The sequence below is a fragment of the Chaetura pelagica genome, unplaced genomic scaffold, assembly GCF_000747805.2.
Source record: "Chaetura pelagica isolate M959 unplaced genomic scaffold, ChaPel_1.0 scaffold123, whole genome shotgun sequence".
Classification (NCBI taxonomy): Eukaryota; Metazoa; Chordata; class Aves; order Apodiformes; family Apodidae; genus Chaetura; species Chaetura pelagica.
In genome coordinates, this window is record NW_009953295.1 from 10,131,102 (window position 1) to 10,152,437 (window position 21,336).

The following is a 21,336-nucleotide window of genomic DNA, read 5'->3' on the forward strand; positions in this document are numbered from 1 at the left end:
CCTGCTGAAGTACTGTGCTGAATTGGCGCTAAAGATCCTACAGTCCTTATACCAGCAAGAATTCCACTGATTTTAAGATAATTTCTGCCACTGTAAGGACTGTAACTGGCAGTTTTCAAAAACATTCCAAACAAAAGTGTTCCTGAATGGCCGTGTGGGTCACTGCTTTGGTATTCTTTTCCTATGATACTGCCAAATATTGTCACTGAATGATCATGTATCCATATGATAAGTTCAGCTGTAAATGATAATGAAGCAAACCTATTCTTACTGAAGAAAGAGCTGATTTTTAATTTTCTGTATAACAGAGAACATTTATATTTTGTTTAATTATAATGGCATGTTTAAATAACATATTTCTGTGTGATTGTGAAGTCTATTTTAAGCATTTTTAATACAAAACATTCTTAATATGCATATATAAGTAAGCCTTTAGTTTCCTAAAAAATGTTGGAATTAGGCTATAGAGATTAAGAGGTCTGAGGTTTCTCTTTTACTTTGGTCAGGTTCCTTTTTTATCAGTTAATGCACAGCTGTCATTTTTAACACATTTCATCAACAAATGAAAACATTATCATGTTTTATTGTTGGTTTGGAGTGGGGGTTTTTTAGGATTGAAAAAAATAATTGATAAATCTATTTTGCTCTGTATTTCTCTGATTGTTTTCCAAGTCCTTTTCCCCCCACCTTTTCCTTGTTTCTTTTTTTCCCCTCAGTGTGTCCATCTCTCATACCCACTTCAATACTGGACTGAATACTAAGACCTTGTACAGACAAGATCATTATTGCTTTTTGTAGGAGCTTTGCCTATATAAGGTCCGAGAAATGTGTCTTAGAGTGTGAGTGGGTATCTTTCCCTCTCCTCCTCTGCCCATCTCTCTTTATTTTCAGCTTCTGTGAGGAGGTGTGTGTGACTGCAACAATTTTTCTGATATTTTAATGTTCATAAAATCATAGAATCATCTTCAAGGTTGGAAGAGGTTCTTTCTGCCTGCTTTTTGGTTGGTTGGTTGGTTTAGTTCTTTTTTTGTTTGTTTGGTTTTTGTTTGTTTTTCTCATTTTTGTTTCATTATGTTTTAATTTTAGAACTCCATGGATTTTTAATTTTTTCAAAGCTAGACCGTAGTGTCTTACTTTCCTCTTTTCACTGTTGTTAGCTTTATAGTTTTTTTGGTTTTTTGTTTCCCCCCCGCCCCCCATGGAATTTTCCCTTTCTCGGCACTCTTCCCTGCCTTTCTGGATTTTCATCTGTCTGCCTATCTCTCTTATTCTTCTCCCAAAATGCAGAATTAATAGTCTATATTATAAATATTTTGAAATTCAGAACTTGTCCAAACTCAAATACCATATAGCAGTACTTTGTATTTTGGATAAATACTGTCAGATAATATTGTGCTTTACTTCAACATGAATTTTAGGCAAAAATTAGTCTTTTCCAAATAGGGAGTTTTTTTCATCTTTAATTGATGTGATTTGCTATGTGTTTCATTACTAATCCAGTTCTTACAATATTGTTGAATAAAGATAGTTTAGAGCATAAGGGTGTAAAATTCATGTGTTTGCTGGGAAAGCATACAATCTCCTCCTTACATTTTGCTAGTATATATGTATCAACACTACACTAAGAGCTGAAAAGATCAATCCATCTGGTATATGCGTGAGTACATTAATATGTGTCTGTTTCTTTTGTGCTGTCAGTCTTTCTACTCAGTTCTTTTCCCTTTCCACTCTGATTCCTTTCATTTCCTTTTGAACTTTTTCTTTCCTGTTGTTTTTCCTTATTGCAGCATATTTTGTTTTTCTGTTTGCCCATCTCTCTTTATTTTCAGCTTCTGTGAGGAGGTGTGTGTGACTGCAACAATTTTTCTGATATTTTAATGTTCATAAAATCATAGAATCATCTTCAAGGTTGGAAGAGGTTCTTTCTGCCTGCTTTTTGGTTGGTTGGTTGGTTTAGTTCTTTTTTTGTTTGTTTGGTTTTTGTTTGTTTTTCTCATTTTTGTTTCATTATGTTTTAATTTTAGAACTCCATGGATTTTTAATTTTTTCAAAGCTAGACCGTAGTGTCTTACTTTCCTCTTTTCACTGTTGTTAGCTTTATAGTTTTTTTGGTTTTTTGTTCCCCCCCGCCCCCCATGGAATTTTCCCTTTCTCGGCACTCTTCCCTGCCTTTCTGGATTTTCATCTGTCTGCCTATCTCTCTTATTCTTCTCCCAAAATGCAGAATTAATAGTCTATATTATAAATATTTTGAAATTCAGAACTTGTCCAAACTCAAATACCATATAGCAGTACTTTGTATTTTGGATAAATACTGTCAGATAATATTGTGCTTTACTTCAACATGAATTTTAGGCAAAAATTAGTCTTTTCCAAATAGGGAGTTTTTTTCATCTTTAATTGATGTGATTTGCTATGTGTTTCATTACTAATCCAGTTCTTACAATATTGTTGAATAAAGATAGTTTAGAGCATAAGGGTGTAAAATTCATGTGTTTGCTGGGAAAGCATACAATCTCCTCCTTACATTTTGCTAGTATATATGTATCAACACTACACTAAGAGCTGAAAAGATCAATCCATCTGGTATATGCGTGAGTACATTAATATGTGTCTGTTTTTTTTGTGCTGTCAGTCTTTCTACTCAGTTCTTTTCCCTTTCCACTCTGATTCCTTTCATTTCCTTTTGAACTTTTTCTTTCCTGTTGTTTTTCCTTATTGCAGCATATTTTGTTTTTCTGTTTCTCTTTAAAAAAATAATTTAATCTTCTATAGAATTCCTAGTATTTTGGTCTTGTCTTTTGTGAGCCCCATATCATGATAATTTCTGTCTGAGGCTTACTGCTAAATATGTTTTGGCAGCTGCCAGAGGGGGGAAATCCTGCTTCTGACCATGGAGCTTGCAGGCTTCTTAGTGTGCCCAGGGGGAGAAAGGGTGGATATATAATACCTGTCAGTAGGACAGATAGTACGATAGTGAGGAAGATATCTGTTAAAAAGGCTTTTTTTATAAAAATGGAGGAAATACAGACTGCCAAAAGGTGTGCATCTCTGCCAGCCTTCCACCAGTCTTCTGCCCTATTCTGCGCTGTCCCTGAAGCCTGTGAAAGATTCCTCCTGCACTGACCATCTGAGTAGCTGGGTGTTGGAAAAGACAGTGTGAGTAACGAGGGACAGAGAAGTGAGTTCTTTTTTGTCTTCAGCACGGAAACTGAAGCTTAGTCATACTGCTACTTTTTGTGCTATTGCAATTTATTCTGTGCCAAGCAGGTAGAGGAGTGCTTGATGTTAAAATTCCCTTAAGTGCATGTATCATTTTGTACTCATTATATATGTATGTCAGTGAACGTTAGCTGCAAACTATTACAGTCACGGTGTTATGGAGAGATAGCACGAAATAAGATTAAGATGCTGCTGTAGTGCAAGCCATTGTCCCAGTTTGCCTAAAGTTTGAATTAAGGCTACAGTCTGCAGAGATAGATGGCAAGATATTTAATATATCGCTGCACACAAAGCCCTGCATGAAGAAGGAAGAAAGATGTGACTGCTTGTAATTGCATCCCTGAACATACTTTCATCTGTTCATGTTGATGCCCATGCTATCAGAACCCAGCCAATATAGACTGATGGGCTGTGGTTCATTGAGGTAATTTCCTTTTATATTTTTTTACAAGTTAGTGGTGCTTTGTGGCTGCATATGAATTAATACAGCTATTGATCAATGGTGCTGAGTTTCCTTAAATGACGTTGCCTGACCAGGGCTGTTAGCTTAAACCATCTTGTGTGTATAGTCTGTATTTTTTTGCCAAATTCTCAGTGGAGTGTGGAAAGAGGCTTTATTACCTTGATTTTTTTGCTTTAGCTGGTTTTATCTTTTTCCTTCCTCTTATGCCTTACAGTTTCTGGTCTGTTTTTGTGGCTTGCTTGTACTGAAAGCAGGAGCATCTGTGGTTAAAGCTGTAGGCTTGGTCCTAATGAGGACCTAATGAGGTAGCTGTTCCTCTCTAGCTCTGGTTTTCCTGGATTTTTTAGCAGTTCTCAGCATTTCTTGGTACAAATGGAGCTTCCCTCAGTGTTGTCCCGGTGCCTCATCATTATTAGGAAAAACAAGCTACTACACAGAAACTATAAAGAAATAGAAGGTGTTTTCATGTTGTGCTTGTGGTAACAAGTGTTACATTCCCCTTCTGTCCTCCCCAGTCAAAATGGCTCATTTTCAGGATTTGGTCTATCTTCAAAATTTTGTCTCATCAATGGAGGATAGGTTTAGTAGACAAAGTAAATTGCAAAACAAACAATTCTGATTCCTTAATTTCTGAGGTTGAAACCCTGAATCTCTTAGCCTTATGACTTACTTTTATTCGCTTAAAGAGTGTATCTCAGCCAAAAAACACTGATAAAATTCAACATAAATCATGATACTTTCCTTGTTGAGTGATAAATCTGATTTTAAACTCAAATGTTGGTATTGATGCTCCTTAGGAAATTACAGTAATGTTTAAAACAGATTAAAAGAGCATTACTCATTTATAGCCTTATTACATAGACGGATAAATGCCAAAGTTAACATTACCCAAATAACTTTGATTTGGCTGTGTTGTGCACACCTCTTGCTTAATTATGGAACAAAATACTTTACTTCCTTCATGGCACTTGCTTCCTGGTATAGTTGCTGTTCAAGAAATTGTGCAACCATTCAGCGTTCCTTTATTTGCACCTTTAATGCGTGTTCCTAGTGCTCTGTTTATATTGATTGAATATGGAGTATTTTTTGTCTTTCTGAAGTACCTACCAGTATCATATTTTGGTTTGAAGATAATAAAATAATCTTCACAGCGCCCTTGTAAGGTAATGGAGACAATTAGACAGAAAAAAAAGCACATTAAGATTAAAAAACAACACCTGCAATGCTGTTAAATTTGGATTATCAAATGTCAAATTTGGATTACTGAACTAAGATATTTACGGTCTGATTTTTGCACTGTATTTTACTGCATTTTGTCTTCAGCAACTTACACAGGCATTTAGTCATCTATTTCTATCTCCTCTGGGAGTTAGGTAGGCCTGTTTCTCCCATCAGTATAATATTAGTGTGGCAGGATCAATGGAGGCCATGTTCAGCCTCACTGAAGAAATAGATGGACAGATCTCTGAATACCAACCATCCTGCACTCATTGCTAATCTAAAAGATGTTCCGATAGAGTAATGATTTTTCCCTGTAGGTCTATAGATAGGAATAAGTTAAATAAATAGTTGCCTTGACCTGTTTGCAGATTTGGTGATGTGAGAACTTTTGTTAACTGACACCAAGGCAGTGCACAAGCAGAACAGACAGGAACTTTATAAGTCTTAATCAATTGGTCTCTAGCAAGCTTCTTAAGAAAAAGAGTGATCTGTAATGGCAGTGAGGCTTTCACAAGGATATGGAAAGATCTGATTTCAGGCATTTCAGTTTTCAAGTTAATAGTCTTGGATGGTATTACATAAAAAAAAGAAAATGTTTTGGGTTTGTGTTTTGCTCAAGGAAGGAGCTATTCCTTATCAAAGAGTGAACTTTAACTTTGGCTAAAAGTTTTGGAGGATTAGAATCCAAAACAAATTTGCAACTTAACTGCAAATCCCTTCCATGACACCTAAACCAGTAAGTTTTGTCATGCCAGTTTTTCCTGTTAACTGCCCCTCACCCCCTTTTTTTATATGGTGGAAGTAGGCTTGCAGACTTAGGAAAAGGAAGAGAAACCAATTCCATCATGACTTGGAGAGAATAAAAGCAGGGCTACTGGAGCGTGCACAGGGTCAGCACTTACAAAGAGAAAGGGTTTTACTTACACCACTACTGCTGATTGGTTCCCTTATTTCTCTGATGTTCCCATGTGTTATTTACGGTTGGATTTCCCAGTCTTTATACTTAAGCATGCAGTGTGGGAGCACTGAGCACCAGGCAGAATTATATTTCTTGGGCTGTTATAGGGTGCTCCCTCTCTCATCAAACCTGTTGACTCACCAGGCTGGGTTTAGGTACATAAAGATGTTCAGGGACCTCATTTCCCACTTAGTTTTGATTTTGGATCGTTGTCTTAAAGATAGAGGGAAGACATAGTTCTTTAACATACACCCATCAGGAAAGGACGCAGCTTTGGCTGTGCAGACCTGAATTCCAGCAAACTCTGGAAGACTCTCTGCTTTTCTCAAGGCATGTTTTTATTAGAGTGGGGGATAGCACAGGTGAATCCTAGGAAGGTTTTTGGTCTATAATTGGGCAGGGAAGTCCTGCTTAGCAAAAAGCACTGCACAGCCAGGTTCTGGAGGAAATTTAATTTCCTTTGGCCAGCTTCAGAGCCCATTAAAACCACATGCTGTGCCTTACTGGTACATGTTTTGCTGCCCTCAGTATGAAGCACATTGCTTAGCATTTATCAATCAATAATTGAATGTAGATTGGCCTCCCTAGTTTCACCCAAGTCTGAACATTTTGGGGAAGTTATGGGATATTCTATATGTGCAGAATTACAGCATTTCAGATCACAGTCTAAAATTTTATGGTCTTAGATTAATTACAGAAGTTCTGACCATCTCCAATTAAACTTGGTGGCAGTAAAAGATAAATGCTATGCCCTCCTCTGTGCTTTCTAAATTCACCAGGAATTATAAGGTCCTCTAGTAGTTTTGTGGGTTGCATAAAATACTACCATGTTACAAGCTTCTGTAATAGCCAGTGGTCGCTTGGTTTCTGGCTTTGCTTCTTTATTTTAATGGATAGTACAGCAAGTTTTTTCCATATTGTAGAAGTTTTTATTGAACCACTATGATTTAGAGTTATTTATTAGCAGTTTTCCATGGCTGACTTGTCTTTTGTGTTCACCTCTTTTCTTTATGCAAGCATTGTTTGTTTTTCCTTCCTGGTGTCCACTTAATCATTGCTGCCTTCCCCCTAGCATGGTGTCAATATCCAGGTTTCCTCTTGGAGTTTCTTTTATTTGAGAAAAAAACAAGCTTAACCTCTATCAGAAACCTAGTTTTTTCGGTGACAGACTACCCCTCCACCACCTGGAGGAGTAGTTTTGCTGGTTTTGATGTTTCATTAGAGAGAAATAGCTGATTGTTTTATAAATTCCAAATTATATTCCACACTTGAAAGTCCTCTAGTTTAGTTTTACGATATCTTGTCCACAAGTGCGGTATTTCACTGGCTTACATTTATCCTCTATAGATTAAAGAGGGAACATTGTCTGTACCCAGTATTTTTTCTAGTGGACAGCCCAGTAAGATCTCAGCCTGACAGGGATTTTAGAAAACTTCAGAAATGAAAAATCTATGTATTTGTGCAAATTCTTGTATAATATAATCTCTTCTGTTCCTCTTTGTAAACCCATTCATTTGTTTTCTGTCCTTCCAGAGCTCTCTTGAATATATTTTTCTTCCTAGAGCTGTAGGAAGTACTCTTCTACAACAATTCCTAGCTTTATACTGGCTTTGTGCATTGCTATAAAGGTCTTACATTACATATTCTTTTCCTGAGTGACAACATTGAAGGGAAGGTGGTGGGGTTTTTTTCCATTCACTTCTATCTTTAAATTCCGATAGTCAACTATGCTTTTTCTCAGTTTCAAAGTTTTTATCATCTTCATCATAAATGATCTGTGACTTTTTGTCCTTGTTTTCACACCTTGAGAAAAATGTACTTAACCACTGCAATAAGGTGATCTTTTCTTAATTTGAGCTATGCTCCTGGCATTTGGATTACAGATAGCCTCCTCACAGGGCTATCTGAGATGTGCTTACTGATCACACCACTGGATGTCCTTCCTAGATTTTGAGGAACTCACTGTAGGTGCTACTGTGTTCCTGAGACCTGGCATGGTGGAACCATGGCCCTTGTTGCCTAGGGTGAACGCAACGGTTGCACTTTTGATTTTCATCCAAGTGCTGGTGACTCTGTGACTCATCCACGATGGAAAACCACTTAACATGACCTCTGGCTCATCCAGATCTTTTCTTCCGAGAATGTTTGTTGTGTGCTTTGCATCTGATTTCCTAGTATGAGTCAGTAAACTTAGTATAGGTGTGTGCTGGCGTAATTTTTAGAAGAATTAGTTTGTGTCTCTTGCTTATATTGCCATTTTTTGTTGTTGTATGGTAAAGCTCATAAGTCCCTCTCTTCACACTGGTCTTTTTCAGACAGTAAGCAAAGCTGTGAGTATTTTTGTTGTTACAGAGGCAAATACCATTGCCAGAGTATCTGCTATTAGCTGGGTTTTTAAATTATTTTTTTTACCCCCAGAATTTCTGTCTTTGAACATGTTCTACATTCAACTCAATAGCATTCACGCACATTTAAAGTCAAGAATGTATTTCAGAGCTTTCCTCAACTATGATAAGCCTCTGCCATTACCTGAGGCTTGTGTACTACTGCTTGTATCAAATATGACATTCCCCCCTCCCCAAAAATTTTAAAAATTGGATTTGAATTCACAGACTCCTTGAAAGCAATCTTACTGAGAATACATCATAATCCAAAACCATAAAAATGCCTAAGAAAACAGGAAGCTACTTGCCAGAATCATAGATACATTTTCTGTGTGATACCTCACAAATATTACCCCTATGATCAGTCAATATTGATGAAGGAACTGTTGGGCTCTTTGACTCTTTTCACATTGCCTGAGACTCTCATGTCTACAGTGCTGCATAAATGATTACAGTCCAGTCTTCTGTGCTTTGTGTTTGCTAGTTAGCACTTTTGCCAAATACTGAACTATTGCAGGACTTATTGATAAAGAGGTAGATACTTAGGCTTTAATTTGAGGGATTAACTTTACTAGCAGTAAGTTTTTTTGAACTAGTATAATTTTTAAATCAGAAGAATTTATACTGGGAGTAGTTATCTTTCTTTTTACTTATTATATGTATTGGACTACTATAATAGCCATAGGTTGTTCATATCTGTTTATGTTTTTTCTTCACAGCGTTATTCAACCTTATACCAGTGGGACTTCGAGTTGTTGCTATCCAGGGTGTAAAGACTGGGTTGTATATAGCCCTAAATGGAGAAGGTTTCCTCTACACATCAGTAAGTACCTTTCTGAAGTCTCTTTAAGAGGTGCAGCTGAAGTTGAAATTTACAAGGGGATGAGATGCCTTTTCACTTCTAACAAGTTCTATAATGTCTATATATGTATGCATGCCCTTGTGTATCCATGTATGTATGCTATAAGTGGGATACAGTAGAAATTACTGTGTACTCTAGATTAAAGTCTATGTTTTACCAGTCCTAAACCCCCTCTTTTTCTTGCAGGCTATACTGGTAGTACACAACAAACAACCAATATTTTTACTTTCAAATAAATTATCAAGAATTATTTAAATAAAGACCTGCGTTTGTTTTCTTAGTGACTTGTTGATCAGCATCCAAAAGTTTCTCCAACAGTTATTTTTATTAATAAGATGTACAGTTGTAATTTCTGTCTAAAATTTCGTTAACAGCCTTACAGTTTATGACCATAATCTTGTAATTGTATGCATAGCATTGTAGATTTTTTTAATGTCAGATATTTGAAATATAAAGAGCTCTGTGAGGGACTATATCTTTGTAGTATGATCGAAGTTTAAGAAAAAATCTTTTGAGTCACAAACGGGACTGCTGGATAAAGTGATCAGAAAGTCCTCAGATTGTTTAAGATATTCCAAATGATTTAATGCTATTCACTCAGTGTGTTGTTGTGAATATAAAAATCCTCAGTTTTGTGTAAATTAAGTGTCTTAACCTCCTTTGAAAGGCAAACCGAGTTTAATATGAACAGGCAGTTCTGTCAGGTATTAACAAGATGTCTTAAAGGATTTTTCATTACTATATTTTTATTACCATCTGTGTTGAATTTATTTACATAGTGATTTTCCCATTTTTTACGTCACATCGTTCCTAATTCTCTACTGAGCTACAATAGACTGCTTTGTTTTCAATGTCCATTGAAAGGAAACTGGACAGATAAAGCTTCTGATGCCCCGAGGGAAAGTATTCTGTTTCAAATATACTATTGTCTTCGAAGAGCTAATTAGGAAGAAAAAAAAGGAGTCAGTCTTGAATGTCAATGTCAAGACAAAGGGAAAATTATTTATTGTAAAATGTCTGCTAGAAACTCCAGCAGTATGATCTAAAACATTTCTATTTTTCTTTTCAAAATACAAAATTCTGTCACAGGAAAACATATAGTATTTGCTGTCAGAAGGAAGAAAGCTAGAAGAAAAAATAGGTGACTTCCCAGTTCTATCACTTCATGTGGGGAGTTCATTTCAGTGTGATGGCACGAACAGTAGTTTTTTTAATATCTTGGTATTTTCAAGAGTACATTCTTGCCCAGTGCTGTTTCTGAAGTGGGTTCTCAGTGCTTCAGAAAGAAACACAAATTTCAGAAAATTTACCAGTTTCCTGATGGGTAATTCTGCACAGGCAGGGACTCTACATGAATAAATTTTGGCAGCCACCATGTTTATGTATTATTCTGGAAATGGTCCGAGTTAAATGAATGGTGTCATCTGGGGAAGGGAAAGGAATGGAAAGTATATGGCAAGATAAGAGATGGCTGGATCCAAACTTTGAATGGATGTAAACCTGACCCTTAGAACATCTTCAAGCTATTTTTGTCACGCCAATGGAAATTTTAATTGCTTTTTTCCTATGTGTTCTTTTTGAGCAACAAAGATTACTTAGGTTGTCATCAGTCTCACAGATAATGTATAAGGAAAATGTCATTCATGTGTTTATTGTTTTGCAGGATTGTATATTCTTCATTGCTACTGATGGAAAGATTTTTTTATTTGATGACTTAATATATCCCTGTAGTAATTGGCAACTTGTTAAATACTTCGTAATTCTGTTCCGTGAATGTTATTATGTTTGACTGTATTTACTTTAAATTTCTTGGGAGAGTGTCTCAATCTGTTGCTTTACCTTGTGCGAGGGGAGGAAATGAATGGGTTTGGAATTTACTGCTTACTCTTCCTCACATGAAGAATAAATGATGAGTGTGGCCTGCTGAGTGACAAAAAGAAACACACACCATAAAACTCATTGGAAGCCTTTAGTTTTGGTACGTCTAAAAAAATATTTTCAAGTTACACTTTTCTCAAGCTGAAAAGTAGCACTATTTGGTAATCTGATGCAAAATAGATTAAAGGTGGTGATTCAGAACATCAGTGCTGTAATGCAGGCTTGATTGTTTCATATTAATGTATTGAAAATATTGACAATACTTTTTTGTCTTAGCAACTGCCTGCTTTCAGCTTGGAGACTAATGCATTTGAAAATGAGAAGACAAAGCATCAGAGAGAAGTCTGCCTTCTCCCTGAGGATCAAGATTAAGAAATACTGCATGCAGAATATTTTCAACACTGTCTTTTGTAGAAAAATATTTTTAAACAATCCCTTTCTGTTACTGTCTTGTTGGTGTCTTTTTTTATTCACTCTTTGTTACGGTTGTTTGTCTGTTGCACCTAAATGCAGAAATTGTGTATTACATGTCATAGATGTTTTCCCCTTAGCAATTCAGGGGAGAATGGGGGGAAAATAAGTTTTCAAAGTTTCATCTGCCAACTGTCATTGAAAAACAAAGTGCCACATAATGGGAATGCTAGCTAAAATTTACATATATTTAAGAATATTAACAATTTCTGATTTTTCTTCTTTTTTAAAAAAGAATGCATTGTATGCTAACTTGCATTTATAGTCTAAATTGAAATTGAAGTCCTGCTTAGTTCATCTCTGCAATGTACCTCAGTGTTCCTATTTCCATTCACAGTGTATGAAACCCATAGTCTGTGAGAATATCCTGTGTTAATGCCTCTCTTCAGAGCCAGAAGGCTCTGAGTCAGTTATTTTTATTGTAAGCTTTGCGTAGTGTTGACTAATTAAGCAACAGCACTGACAGGAGAGGAATTATGTGTGATATTGCTTTCTCTGATATGAAGTATTCATTCAGTTAAGAGGGAAATTAGGTAGTGACAGACCAGTTTTACATATAGATTATCAAATACAGAATTGCATTGTTTTCTTGCTTTGTGTTTTTGTTTGTTTGTTTGGGGTTTTTTGTTTTCTTTTGTTGTTTGGTTTTGGGTTGGTTTTTAAAATTTTTTAATAGTTATTTACATCAGTTTGGGAGTCTTTTGGGTTATTTCTTATTTTATTTGGTTTTGGGTTGGTTTTTTAAATTTTTTAATAGTTATTTACATCAGTGTGGGAGTCTTTTGGGTTATTTCTTATTTTATTCTGCCATATTTATGACTTTTTAACTAAATCACAGAATCAGAACTAGAAAAAAGTGCTAAAGTATCATACAAAGGCATGATGGCCATTCTTAGAACAGAAATAGGACAGTAAATTGTGTAGGAAAGTCAGTCTCAAGAGCTTTTCATACTTATTTTGCCTGCTGTGGTAGCTGAGATATGTGTTCTGGCCTTTGGGGACTGATCAAGTCAGGGTTCCTAACACACAGCATCAAAAGCTTGTCAAATAAAGGAGAAGCAAAATCTTTGGAGTTTGTAAGGCTTTGCAGGATTCCTGAGAGAAAATACTTTTCAAAAATTATAACCCTACTTTTCAATACGTCTAAGGTAAGTATTGCAATGCCTTGATTCATTGTTTTCTGTCCTATAAACTATGAAGACAGGAGCCTTTTCATGTTCATTTTTTTTCCTTGCACTTTTAAGAGTTAGCCCACTTAAAGACTATCCATTAAGATCACCTTTTTAAAGTTTGGTTTTATTCCATCCAACTTTATTTCTATGTGTGTATATATGCCTATACTTGTATATGCATATCTATATTTATCAACTTATAATTAGGATATCTTTATTTAGTGACAGCTTCCTAATTTTACATGTACATTAATGAGCAATGAGAATTATAAAAATGAATTGAGATTTATTTTAGATGGATTAATGAACTGTGAACAAATCAGAATTTATGACTGACTTCATCACTGTGAAAGCTAGTAGGAGGAGCTAGATTTTTCCACAGAGAACCATCTCACTTACTAGCAAGATTTTTAACATAGTATTTATAGACTTTATATATTAAAATTGAAAAATATACATTACTCATAGGTCTCCTTTGGAAAGGGCGGGCAAGATAAGGTTTTATTTCCAGGGTTGATCCTCTCAAAATCAAAAGGAGAGGAACTGACTCCATGTACCGAAAAAAAACCAAGCACGTGTCCATGGGAAACAGATACTGTCTGCAGCAGGAAGATGGCAGTGCAATATCTGGCAGAAGCTTTTGTTGGTTTTGATGTTAATTTTTATCAACTCACTTTGCTAAAGGTTCATTAGTTCAATTTTCAGGGGGCCTGCAGCTTCTTCTTTTGCTCTAGGATTTTCTGCTAGCATAACAGGATGAACTCAGAGGTAAAACTTAGAATATTATTCCATTTTATTATTTCTGTTTTATTAAGGTGAGGATATGAGAGTAATCTTGGATTATATCCATGGAATTCTCTCAAGAATTACTCAATGTGTCTGGGATGGTTTTTCATCCTTGGACCAATTTAGCAGGGTGTTATCAACATTTGGTGTCTACCAGAGTAAGAAAAAAAGAAAAACTAAAATGTAGAAAGGAAAAAATTCCTTACTCTATAACACAGTTGCTTGTGCCTTCTTGGTGTTTCCTTTTTAATAATTTCTTATGCTAGTTTTCATGGAGACCTGAGATGTGGAAAAAAAACAGAAAGGGAGGATTACACCTGTGGGATTGTCAGCAACAGATACTAAAGTCATAGCAATCCACTTCATGGATTCTTAGTAAAGCTGGTGAACTACAGAGATGCTTTAAAAGATGACTGAGCATGCAGGGCAAGTTCTGAACTGCCTGGTCACCTCTTCCAGTGGGGTGCCTGGCTGGAGTTGTTTTCCACGGCTTCAGAGTTCCTCTTCTGAGTGACAGTGAGAACCTCACTGGGAAGGTATAGAGAGTAATTGAGACATGGCTGCCTTTCCAGGAGGTCCCACCAACTTTATAAAAAGTATTTCAGAATCAGGGATGGCACACACTACTCGCTTTACAGAAGAGTCTTCTTGAAAGATGAAGGTTTATGCTTGATCTGCCAGTGCCCAGTCTCGAGGGTATTGGAAGGGTGTTGTTTGGGTAGAGTTTCCACAGCAGTAAGATGTCAGTCTGTGTCACAGCCGTCATGAAGGAGAGGAAATATCAATGTCTGTTACTGGGAAGTGTATTTGTTACATTGCTCTGTCAACTCTCACCTGAAAGAAAAGCCTTTGAGGTTTTCTCCTGACATTTCACCAGCTTTCCAGTGCTGGTATTTAAACCACTTCTTTAAGCCCACACCATTTACCTGTCTGAAGAGAAGAAAATTTAGCCTCAAGGAAGAAGATAGGAGCACAGACAGTACAGCCCAAAAAAGAGTGAGAACTTAAGTAATCTGTATATCTAGTATCTAAATCAAACTCAAATGAAAAGTAAGTTTCTAGTAGGTTTTCAGAGAGCCTCTCTTTGTGCTTTGGATGCCTAGCTTGTGTAGTGCTTTGAAAGTTCAAAAGTACGTTCAACCTAATATTAAGGAGAACGTAAGGATGCTGAAACTAGGCAAAACCAAAGAGAAAATGCAATGTTTTAAAATTTGTGTTTTTTACAAGAATAATGAAAAATGAGGTTAATGTGACATTGAAGCAGCATTTTTCTGTTCATTTTTTGTTGTCACAGTATCACAGGAATTGACGTAGGTTTTGGCAGAGCTAGTTCCCTGTCTTGCAAGGTACTGTAGAAACTTGCAAGAAACTGTAGAAAATCTGTTTAGAGAGACATGAACAAATATGAGCTTGCTGTATGATTTTAAATAGGTAGACTTTTGTTCTAGTAGTCAGAAGTATACTGAATAATAGAATAGTGTAAATCTTGTTGCTCTTGAGCTATCTGTGGTTTTATGAATATAAGCACATCAGAGCAGAGTGGCTCCTTCAGTACTATTGTGGTCAATAGGAAACATGATTTTCTTTCTTATGGCCGATTCAAGCTTTGTGGTCTCAACGTGCTCCCAGACCTTAATTCACTTGTCATGATGTGTGTCTTGGAACTACTCTGGCACACTTTGGAGACAGGAAAATGGGTAAATTTAATTATTTGAAAATCACATCTCTCGATAAAGACTTTTGAAAGCTAGTTATGTTAGCAGTGGTATTTTTAAGACTGTAAACACATAGACTTTATGTAAGTTCCATCAGCTAATTTTAAGGACTTACCACGAGTGCTCTCTTATGTACGAATAGCTTCTTTGCACAGCCTGTTATCTTTTATTCAATTTGGTACCGGTTGGAATGTGACCTGTATTTGTTTCAAAAACAAGCAAAAGTTTGAGAAGAGTAAAAGAACACATTTCAGGCTGCATTGTTCAAGTGGTAAACAAGTTCAGCATGTTCCAGAGGTAGTTGAAATGCACTGACAAGGAGGAGGAAAACATCTACATGCCCTATACTTATTTATATCTGTGTTTGGAGGTTGATAATTTGTCTCTCAAATTACCTGCCAAAAATAAATATAGAAAATTGCTAATGAACTTGTTTATTCTACGCTGGCACTGAAGGAACAATTGATAACACAGCCCTGCTCAAAATGGTACAAAATAGTGCCAGATGTCCCTGCTTGTGAGTATAGTAGAAAGGAGGTATAAAATACATACCAAGTCCATGGAGTTCTTCAGTGGGTTAGCTTTTCAGTATATTTTTTGATAGAATGTGCTGTGTTTTCACACACAAGATAAGGGAAAAAGGAGGCATGCACAGTCACATGAGAGATTGAAAGGGTAGGACAGAAGTGAGAAAGAAAGAGGTTAATAGAATGAGGTTGAAATGAGAAGGCTGTGATAAGCAGGAATCTAAGAAAGTGGAGAAATAGCACAGTTGAGCAGTACAGATTTGTAAAAAACCTATAATTATATCACTATAGAAATGCCTGTGATGATATTGCCAATGTTTGAGTCGGATGCTTGCTTTAGTTACTACCTCTCTGAGTCTTTCACATGTGGAAATGGCTAATATTTGAACTACAGTTTGTAAGAAATACTAGTTAAAGAAATACACTACTTTGAATATAAACCAAAGATAATTAGTACTACAAAGCTACAGTATTTTAGTGTGGCTTCTTCATCTGTGGCAGCTGTTTCATGTTCCTGCCATTTAAATGCTATGCTGGGGTTAATAACAGAATTTGACTCAAAACTTGCTGTGATTTTTCTTGCCACTTAAACCAAATATGCACCTGGGTTGAGACAAGCCCTAGTACCATTATAGGCTGGGGGATGAAGGAATTGAGAGCAGCCCCGTGGAGAAGTACGTGGGGGTACTGGTGGGTGAAAAGCTGGACCTGAGCCAGCAATGTGTGTTCACAGCTCAGAAGGTCAGCTGTATCCTGGGCTGCATCAAAAACATGGCCAGCAGGCTGAGGGAAGGTGATTCTCCACCTCCACTCCACTCAGGTGAGACCCCACCTAGCTCTATGTGTGTCCTGTTTGGTTCATTAAGGTCCACAGTATCCTTGACAGGACGTACTTGAAATGTTTTATCTATAAGAAAACTCTCGTATTTGTTCAAAATAATTTTTTTTATTTCCTACATTTATCTCTCATATGCACATAGTGAAAATCTCTTAATATATGTCTTCTCTTTACCTGAGATTACAGAAATGGCCATAAATGCATCAAGTTTAAAAAGCTGCTCTTCCAAACTTCTTGTCAAGGCATGGAAGATGACAGAATCGGCAGCTTCAGTTGAACATTTTTAAACTAATAATACTATGACAAGGAATAGTAACTGTAGGTAGGTATGCTAAAATGAGGGTGATCTAATCTCATGCTTGAGGAAGTAAGATGATTGCCACAGGGATCAAGAGGAATGCTTTCCTCAATATATGGCTTCGCTTACTATAGATACACTGGAGGAGGTTTGCCTCTGAAATGGTGTGCAATGGTCTAGTGAGCACAGGCTTGATGGACCAGCAGCTTAATCTAGTCTGTCAGATTTCTCTTTCTGGCAATTCTATCTCTCATGGTAACTTCCTTGTATATTTGGCCAAAATTCATTTTGTTGCATAAATACAACTGCACTTTTCTGAATGTTTATTTTTTTCTCAACATTGTTGTTCTTATAGATTTGGGGTTGTCTCTAATCTTTAGTGTTGAATGCTGTCTCATGGTGTATTGTATAGTCCTCCAGTACCCCTCTTGCCAGTCAGTCTCACCTCTGTGCCCAGCAAGAGCATGGAACAGATCTTCAAGGAAAACCTCTGGAGCCCTCAGCACAGGAGACATGGAGCTGTTGGAGAGGGTCCAGAGAAGGCCCACGAAGATGATCCAAGAGCTGGAGCACCTCTGCTATGAAGACAGGCTGAGAGAGTTGGGGCTGCTCAGCCTGGAGAAAAGGAAGCTCCTTATAGCAGCCTTCCAGTACCTGAAGGGGCTCCAGGGAAGCTGGGGAGGGACTTTTCACCTGAAAGGGTAGTGATAGGAGAGGACCTAATGGTTTTAAACTGAAAGAGGAGAGATTTAGGTTAGACATCAGGAAGAAATTCTTCACCATGCGAGTAGTAAGGTGCTGTAATAGGTTGCCCAGGGAGGTTGTGGAAGCCCCATCCCTGGACGTGTCTAAGACCAGGTTGGATGAGGCTTTGTGCAGCCTGGTCTAGTGTGAGGTGGGAGATTGGAACGTGATGATCTTTAAGGTCCCTTCCAACCTTAGCCATTCTACAATTCCATGATTCTATGTTTTTTTACTTCCCTGGCAACTGGCACTGCACAAACAAAATGATCATGTTTAAAATTTCTGTCCATTACTATTTAATTTTACTCATTCGTTACATCAAAGTATAAAAAGTAGCTACCAAATATTTAAAACCTCCCAAATTTTAAACAATTGTCCAAAATGTATTTCTAAAACAAAAAAACTTCTTTCCATTATTGGTTAATGAGTATTCCAAATATTGAAGACAATTGTAGATTAAGTTTATGGTAAGTTTAAATCTCATTCATAATAAATTTGGTTCTTATGATATAAAGAAGACTTCTCAGTGCATCTTCAAGATCTCTAGGAAAGAAACAAAAATTTACTCTGTATGGAGCAAAACAACAGCAATAAGACACACACGATGATGTCTATTACTGCTGTATCTGCATAGTTAATGCATCTTCTGTCATTCAGGGCTACTTCCAAAAGATGTATGGTTAGATCCTGAGATAAATTAAAAGAAATTAACTCTGAGCTTTTAAATATAAAGTCTATTAAAAAAAAAAAAAGAAAAAGAAGAATGGCTCTAGTCAGGCAAAATTGTGCTCTTGTTCTACAAGAAAAGTTCAGCATTACTTTATGTAAATTAGTCAAATGCATGTTTTGTTAATTTTTAATAATTTCTCTGAATTTTTTTACAAATTGGATGAAAATACTAAATTTATATTCCATAATATTAACATGAAAGGGGAAGATGCTGCATTTACCAATTTAATTAAGGAAAACTATGCAAGCATCTTATAACCTCAGGGAGCTGGATAAAGCACCCTGCATATTGTATAATGGGCACAAGTGTGTGAATATTAATTTATCGTTGTACCTTTGCAGCACAATTCTGTGTAATGTGTCGTCCTTAAGATTGACCTGCAAAAGGACAGTGTGTTTAACATGTTACTGTAGTGTGCAACCCTACACTATAGGACTCTGTATAGAACATATGTTTCTATAAATACCAGGTGTTGAAAAAAGTCTCCATGATGGTTGTAAAATGAAAGCTTTATTAGCAACGCAATAGCCGTAGATGTCTTCTTAGTGTTATATATGTTAATGACTGGTTTATATATAATATCCATTACGGGGTTTGGAACAAAGCCAATTTCATGTTATTTTTTATGTTCTTTGGCCTTGTTTTACCTTGCTGCTATACACATTTGTTCTCTTATTGCAGCATATTAATTTTTTCCACTTGAACAGGCAAGTACGTAGCTAAGATTAGTGAATTATGATCAGTGATAATTCTATATCCCCTGTAATCTTCCCATATACTAAGTGCCCCTGTGGAAAAACGTGGGGTGTTTTCTGTTTCTTGCTCCTTGATGAGACAGTTTTAGCTGTGGGCTGGATCCTGCATGGAAACTTAACCATCTGGAGAGGCCCATAGAAATGCTGATTCTGCATGTCCTGACTAATGACCCCTTAACCTGCCCTCTTGCTTGTTTGCAGAGACTGTTAATCTGGGAGCTGCCCTAGGGTGTTCATGGCCCCTGTCTTATGTATGTGTATCTGGGAGGGATGGGTACTGCTTCCACCAGCTTTCCCCTGTTGAATTTTCTGTGTCCAGGGACTAGGTACAGCAAGCATCTTTGCAGAGAGTCAGTCTGTGTGAATACATCCACATAAGTGACTGGGATCATCTCTGAAGCCTCATTGCTGTGGGACTAGACCTCCCTGGAACATAAACTCAGGACCACTTTTTTCTCCCTTTATCTAAATTTGTATTTAACTATTTGCTGATTAGAGGTCACTTACAGCATTAATTAATGTGTTAGGATTGATTTTTAGGTGTCTATGCAAAACAGGCTAGGGAAGCAAGCATTCAGTAACCTCTGGAATGCAGTTGGAGCAAACATCAAATCTTCATAACTCTTTTGGTTTCTTATGTCAAGTTCCTCAATCCTCCCCTTTCTCTGCTGGCAACTTTTCCTAATGTTGGGATAGTTTGGGTTATATTTTTATATATGTTAGGAATATACTGGCATATTTCCATGGATAGTGTGTGGTCATCTGGGCTCATTAGATTACTGTCAGACCTTACAACCTACTTCTGATGTTTTTCTTTGCAGAGTGTGACTCTTTCCTGCCTTCTCATCTTTCCCTTATTTGGGGCACTAGTCACCAGAAAGGCAGTTTTAGGTGGAGACAGGCAGATACAGACCTTTAGGAGGAATGTATGAGATTCATCTGTCTTGTATTGCTTGACAAAGCAATAACTGTCGTGTGGCATCAGAACAACACCTAGCCTGGGCCTTTTCTGCCCATAGCTTAGTGTAATTGGATACACCTTCAATCAAATAGAAGTTCTAGTTTCAAATTTGTGAAATACAGTCTGGATATTTTGAAAGGCTCTGAAATTCTCAGAAGTACCAAGTGTTGACCTAATTCTGATGCTCATTATAATTGCTAATCTCACAGGCAGCAGGATTGGCATAGCTGAACACTTCCAAATATCCCCCTTGCAATGGTTAAACTGGCGAGGTTTATTGTGTAGTGTTTATTCAACATGTTCTATTCACTGTCAGATGAGAAGATCTCTTGACTGATTTCTGTTGACTTGCAAAGTATTCTTGTTTTTAGCAGACTACAAATACAGCCTTGGGGACATACTGTCTCCCTGAGGGTGTCTCAAAAGGAATCATAAATCTGTAGAAAATCAGCAGTCAAACCTGAATCCTGCACTAAAAGTGTTGGAGTAAGGGTGAATAGACATTGTATTTGAATTCAGTTGTAACTGTTCTCTACATTCTGTTCCAACGTATTTGTCAGTAAGTGTTTTGTAATAAAAAGTTGGCACCGTTTGACTCAGGTTCGACAACAACCCTCTCGATCCCCTCCCCCTCCCACCCAGGTAGGGAAGGAGAGAGAAGAAAAAGAGAAAGACTTTGCTGGATTGAAAACTAAACTACACAGCTTTAATTAAACACTAATGATAAAAGAAAATATATACAATTATATACAAATGTGTTCGGGTGTGTGCAAAAACCTCTTGCCTCCCCCCACCCTCAGCAACTCTCACACCACCCTCCTTAGCTGTGAACAGTCCCATAAAATCCAGGAATGCTGCCACTGGAGAAAGCATAGAGTGATGAGGGTCTGCAGAGCTCAAGCCTGGGGGGTCAACAGTGATGGATGGACGGAGTCCTCCCCAGACACCGGCCATGGACGGAAGAGAAGGGAAGAAGAAGAAGAAGAAGGATGGAAGTTGTCTTCTGTGATCTCTGAGCTTACGTAGATATATGGAATGGAATATCTCTGGCCAGTTTTGCTGTCCGTCTAATTCAACCTCCTACAGGAGGGTCATAGATCTCCCCATAGTGTCTGAGCCGGCAGAGTAAAGATGTGACCTTGGAGACCCAGCAGTTAGAAAAATATTCCAGCTGTTATCATTCCAAGCTGGAACACTTTACTACTAGTTAAAAGAAAGCTTACTGAAGGAAAAAAAATATCAAAAATCAGTAAAAGGAAAAGTAGCTTTTTGGCTTAAACCAGGACAAAAGTGACAACGATGCCACTACCTGGCAAAACATAGACGCCTGGACTTAATATGCAGGATCTGT

The 21,336-nt window shown here is 37.1% G+C and overlaps 1 protein-coding gene across 1 annotated transcript in view; it reads left to right on the plus strand.

The window, feature by feature from the left end:
- The window catches only part of FGF14 (fibroblast growth factor 14), a 401,195-nt gene that overhangs the window by 299,673 nt on the left and 80,186 nt on the right, over positions 1–21,336 (plus strand). Inside the window, exon 3 of the mRNA XM_009997936.1 lies at positions 8,968–9,071. Coding sequence (XP_009996238.1) covers positions 8,968–9,071 — 104 coding nt within the window. The remainder of the gene's footprint in view (positions 1–8,967; positions 9,072–21,336) is intronic.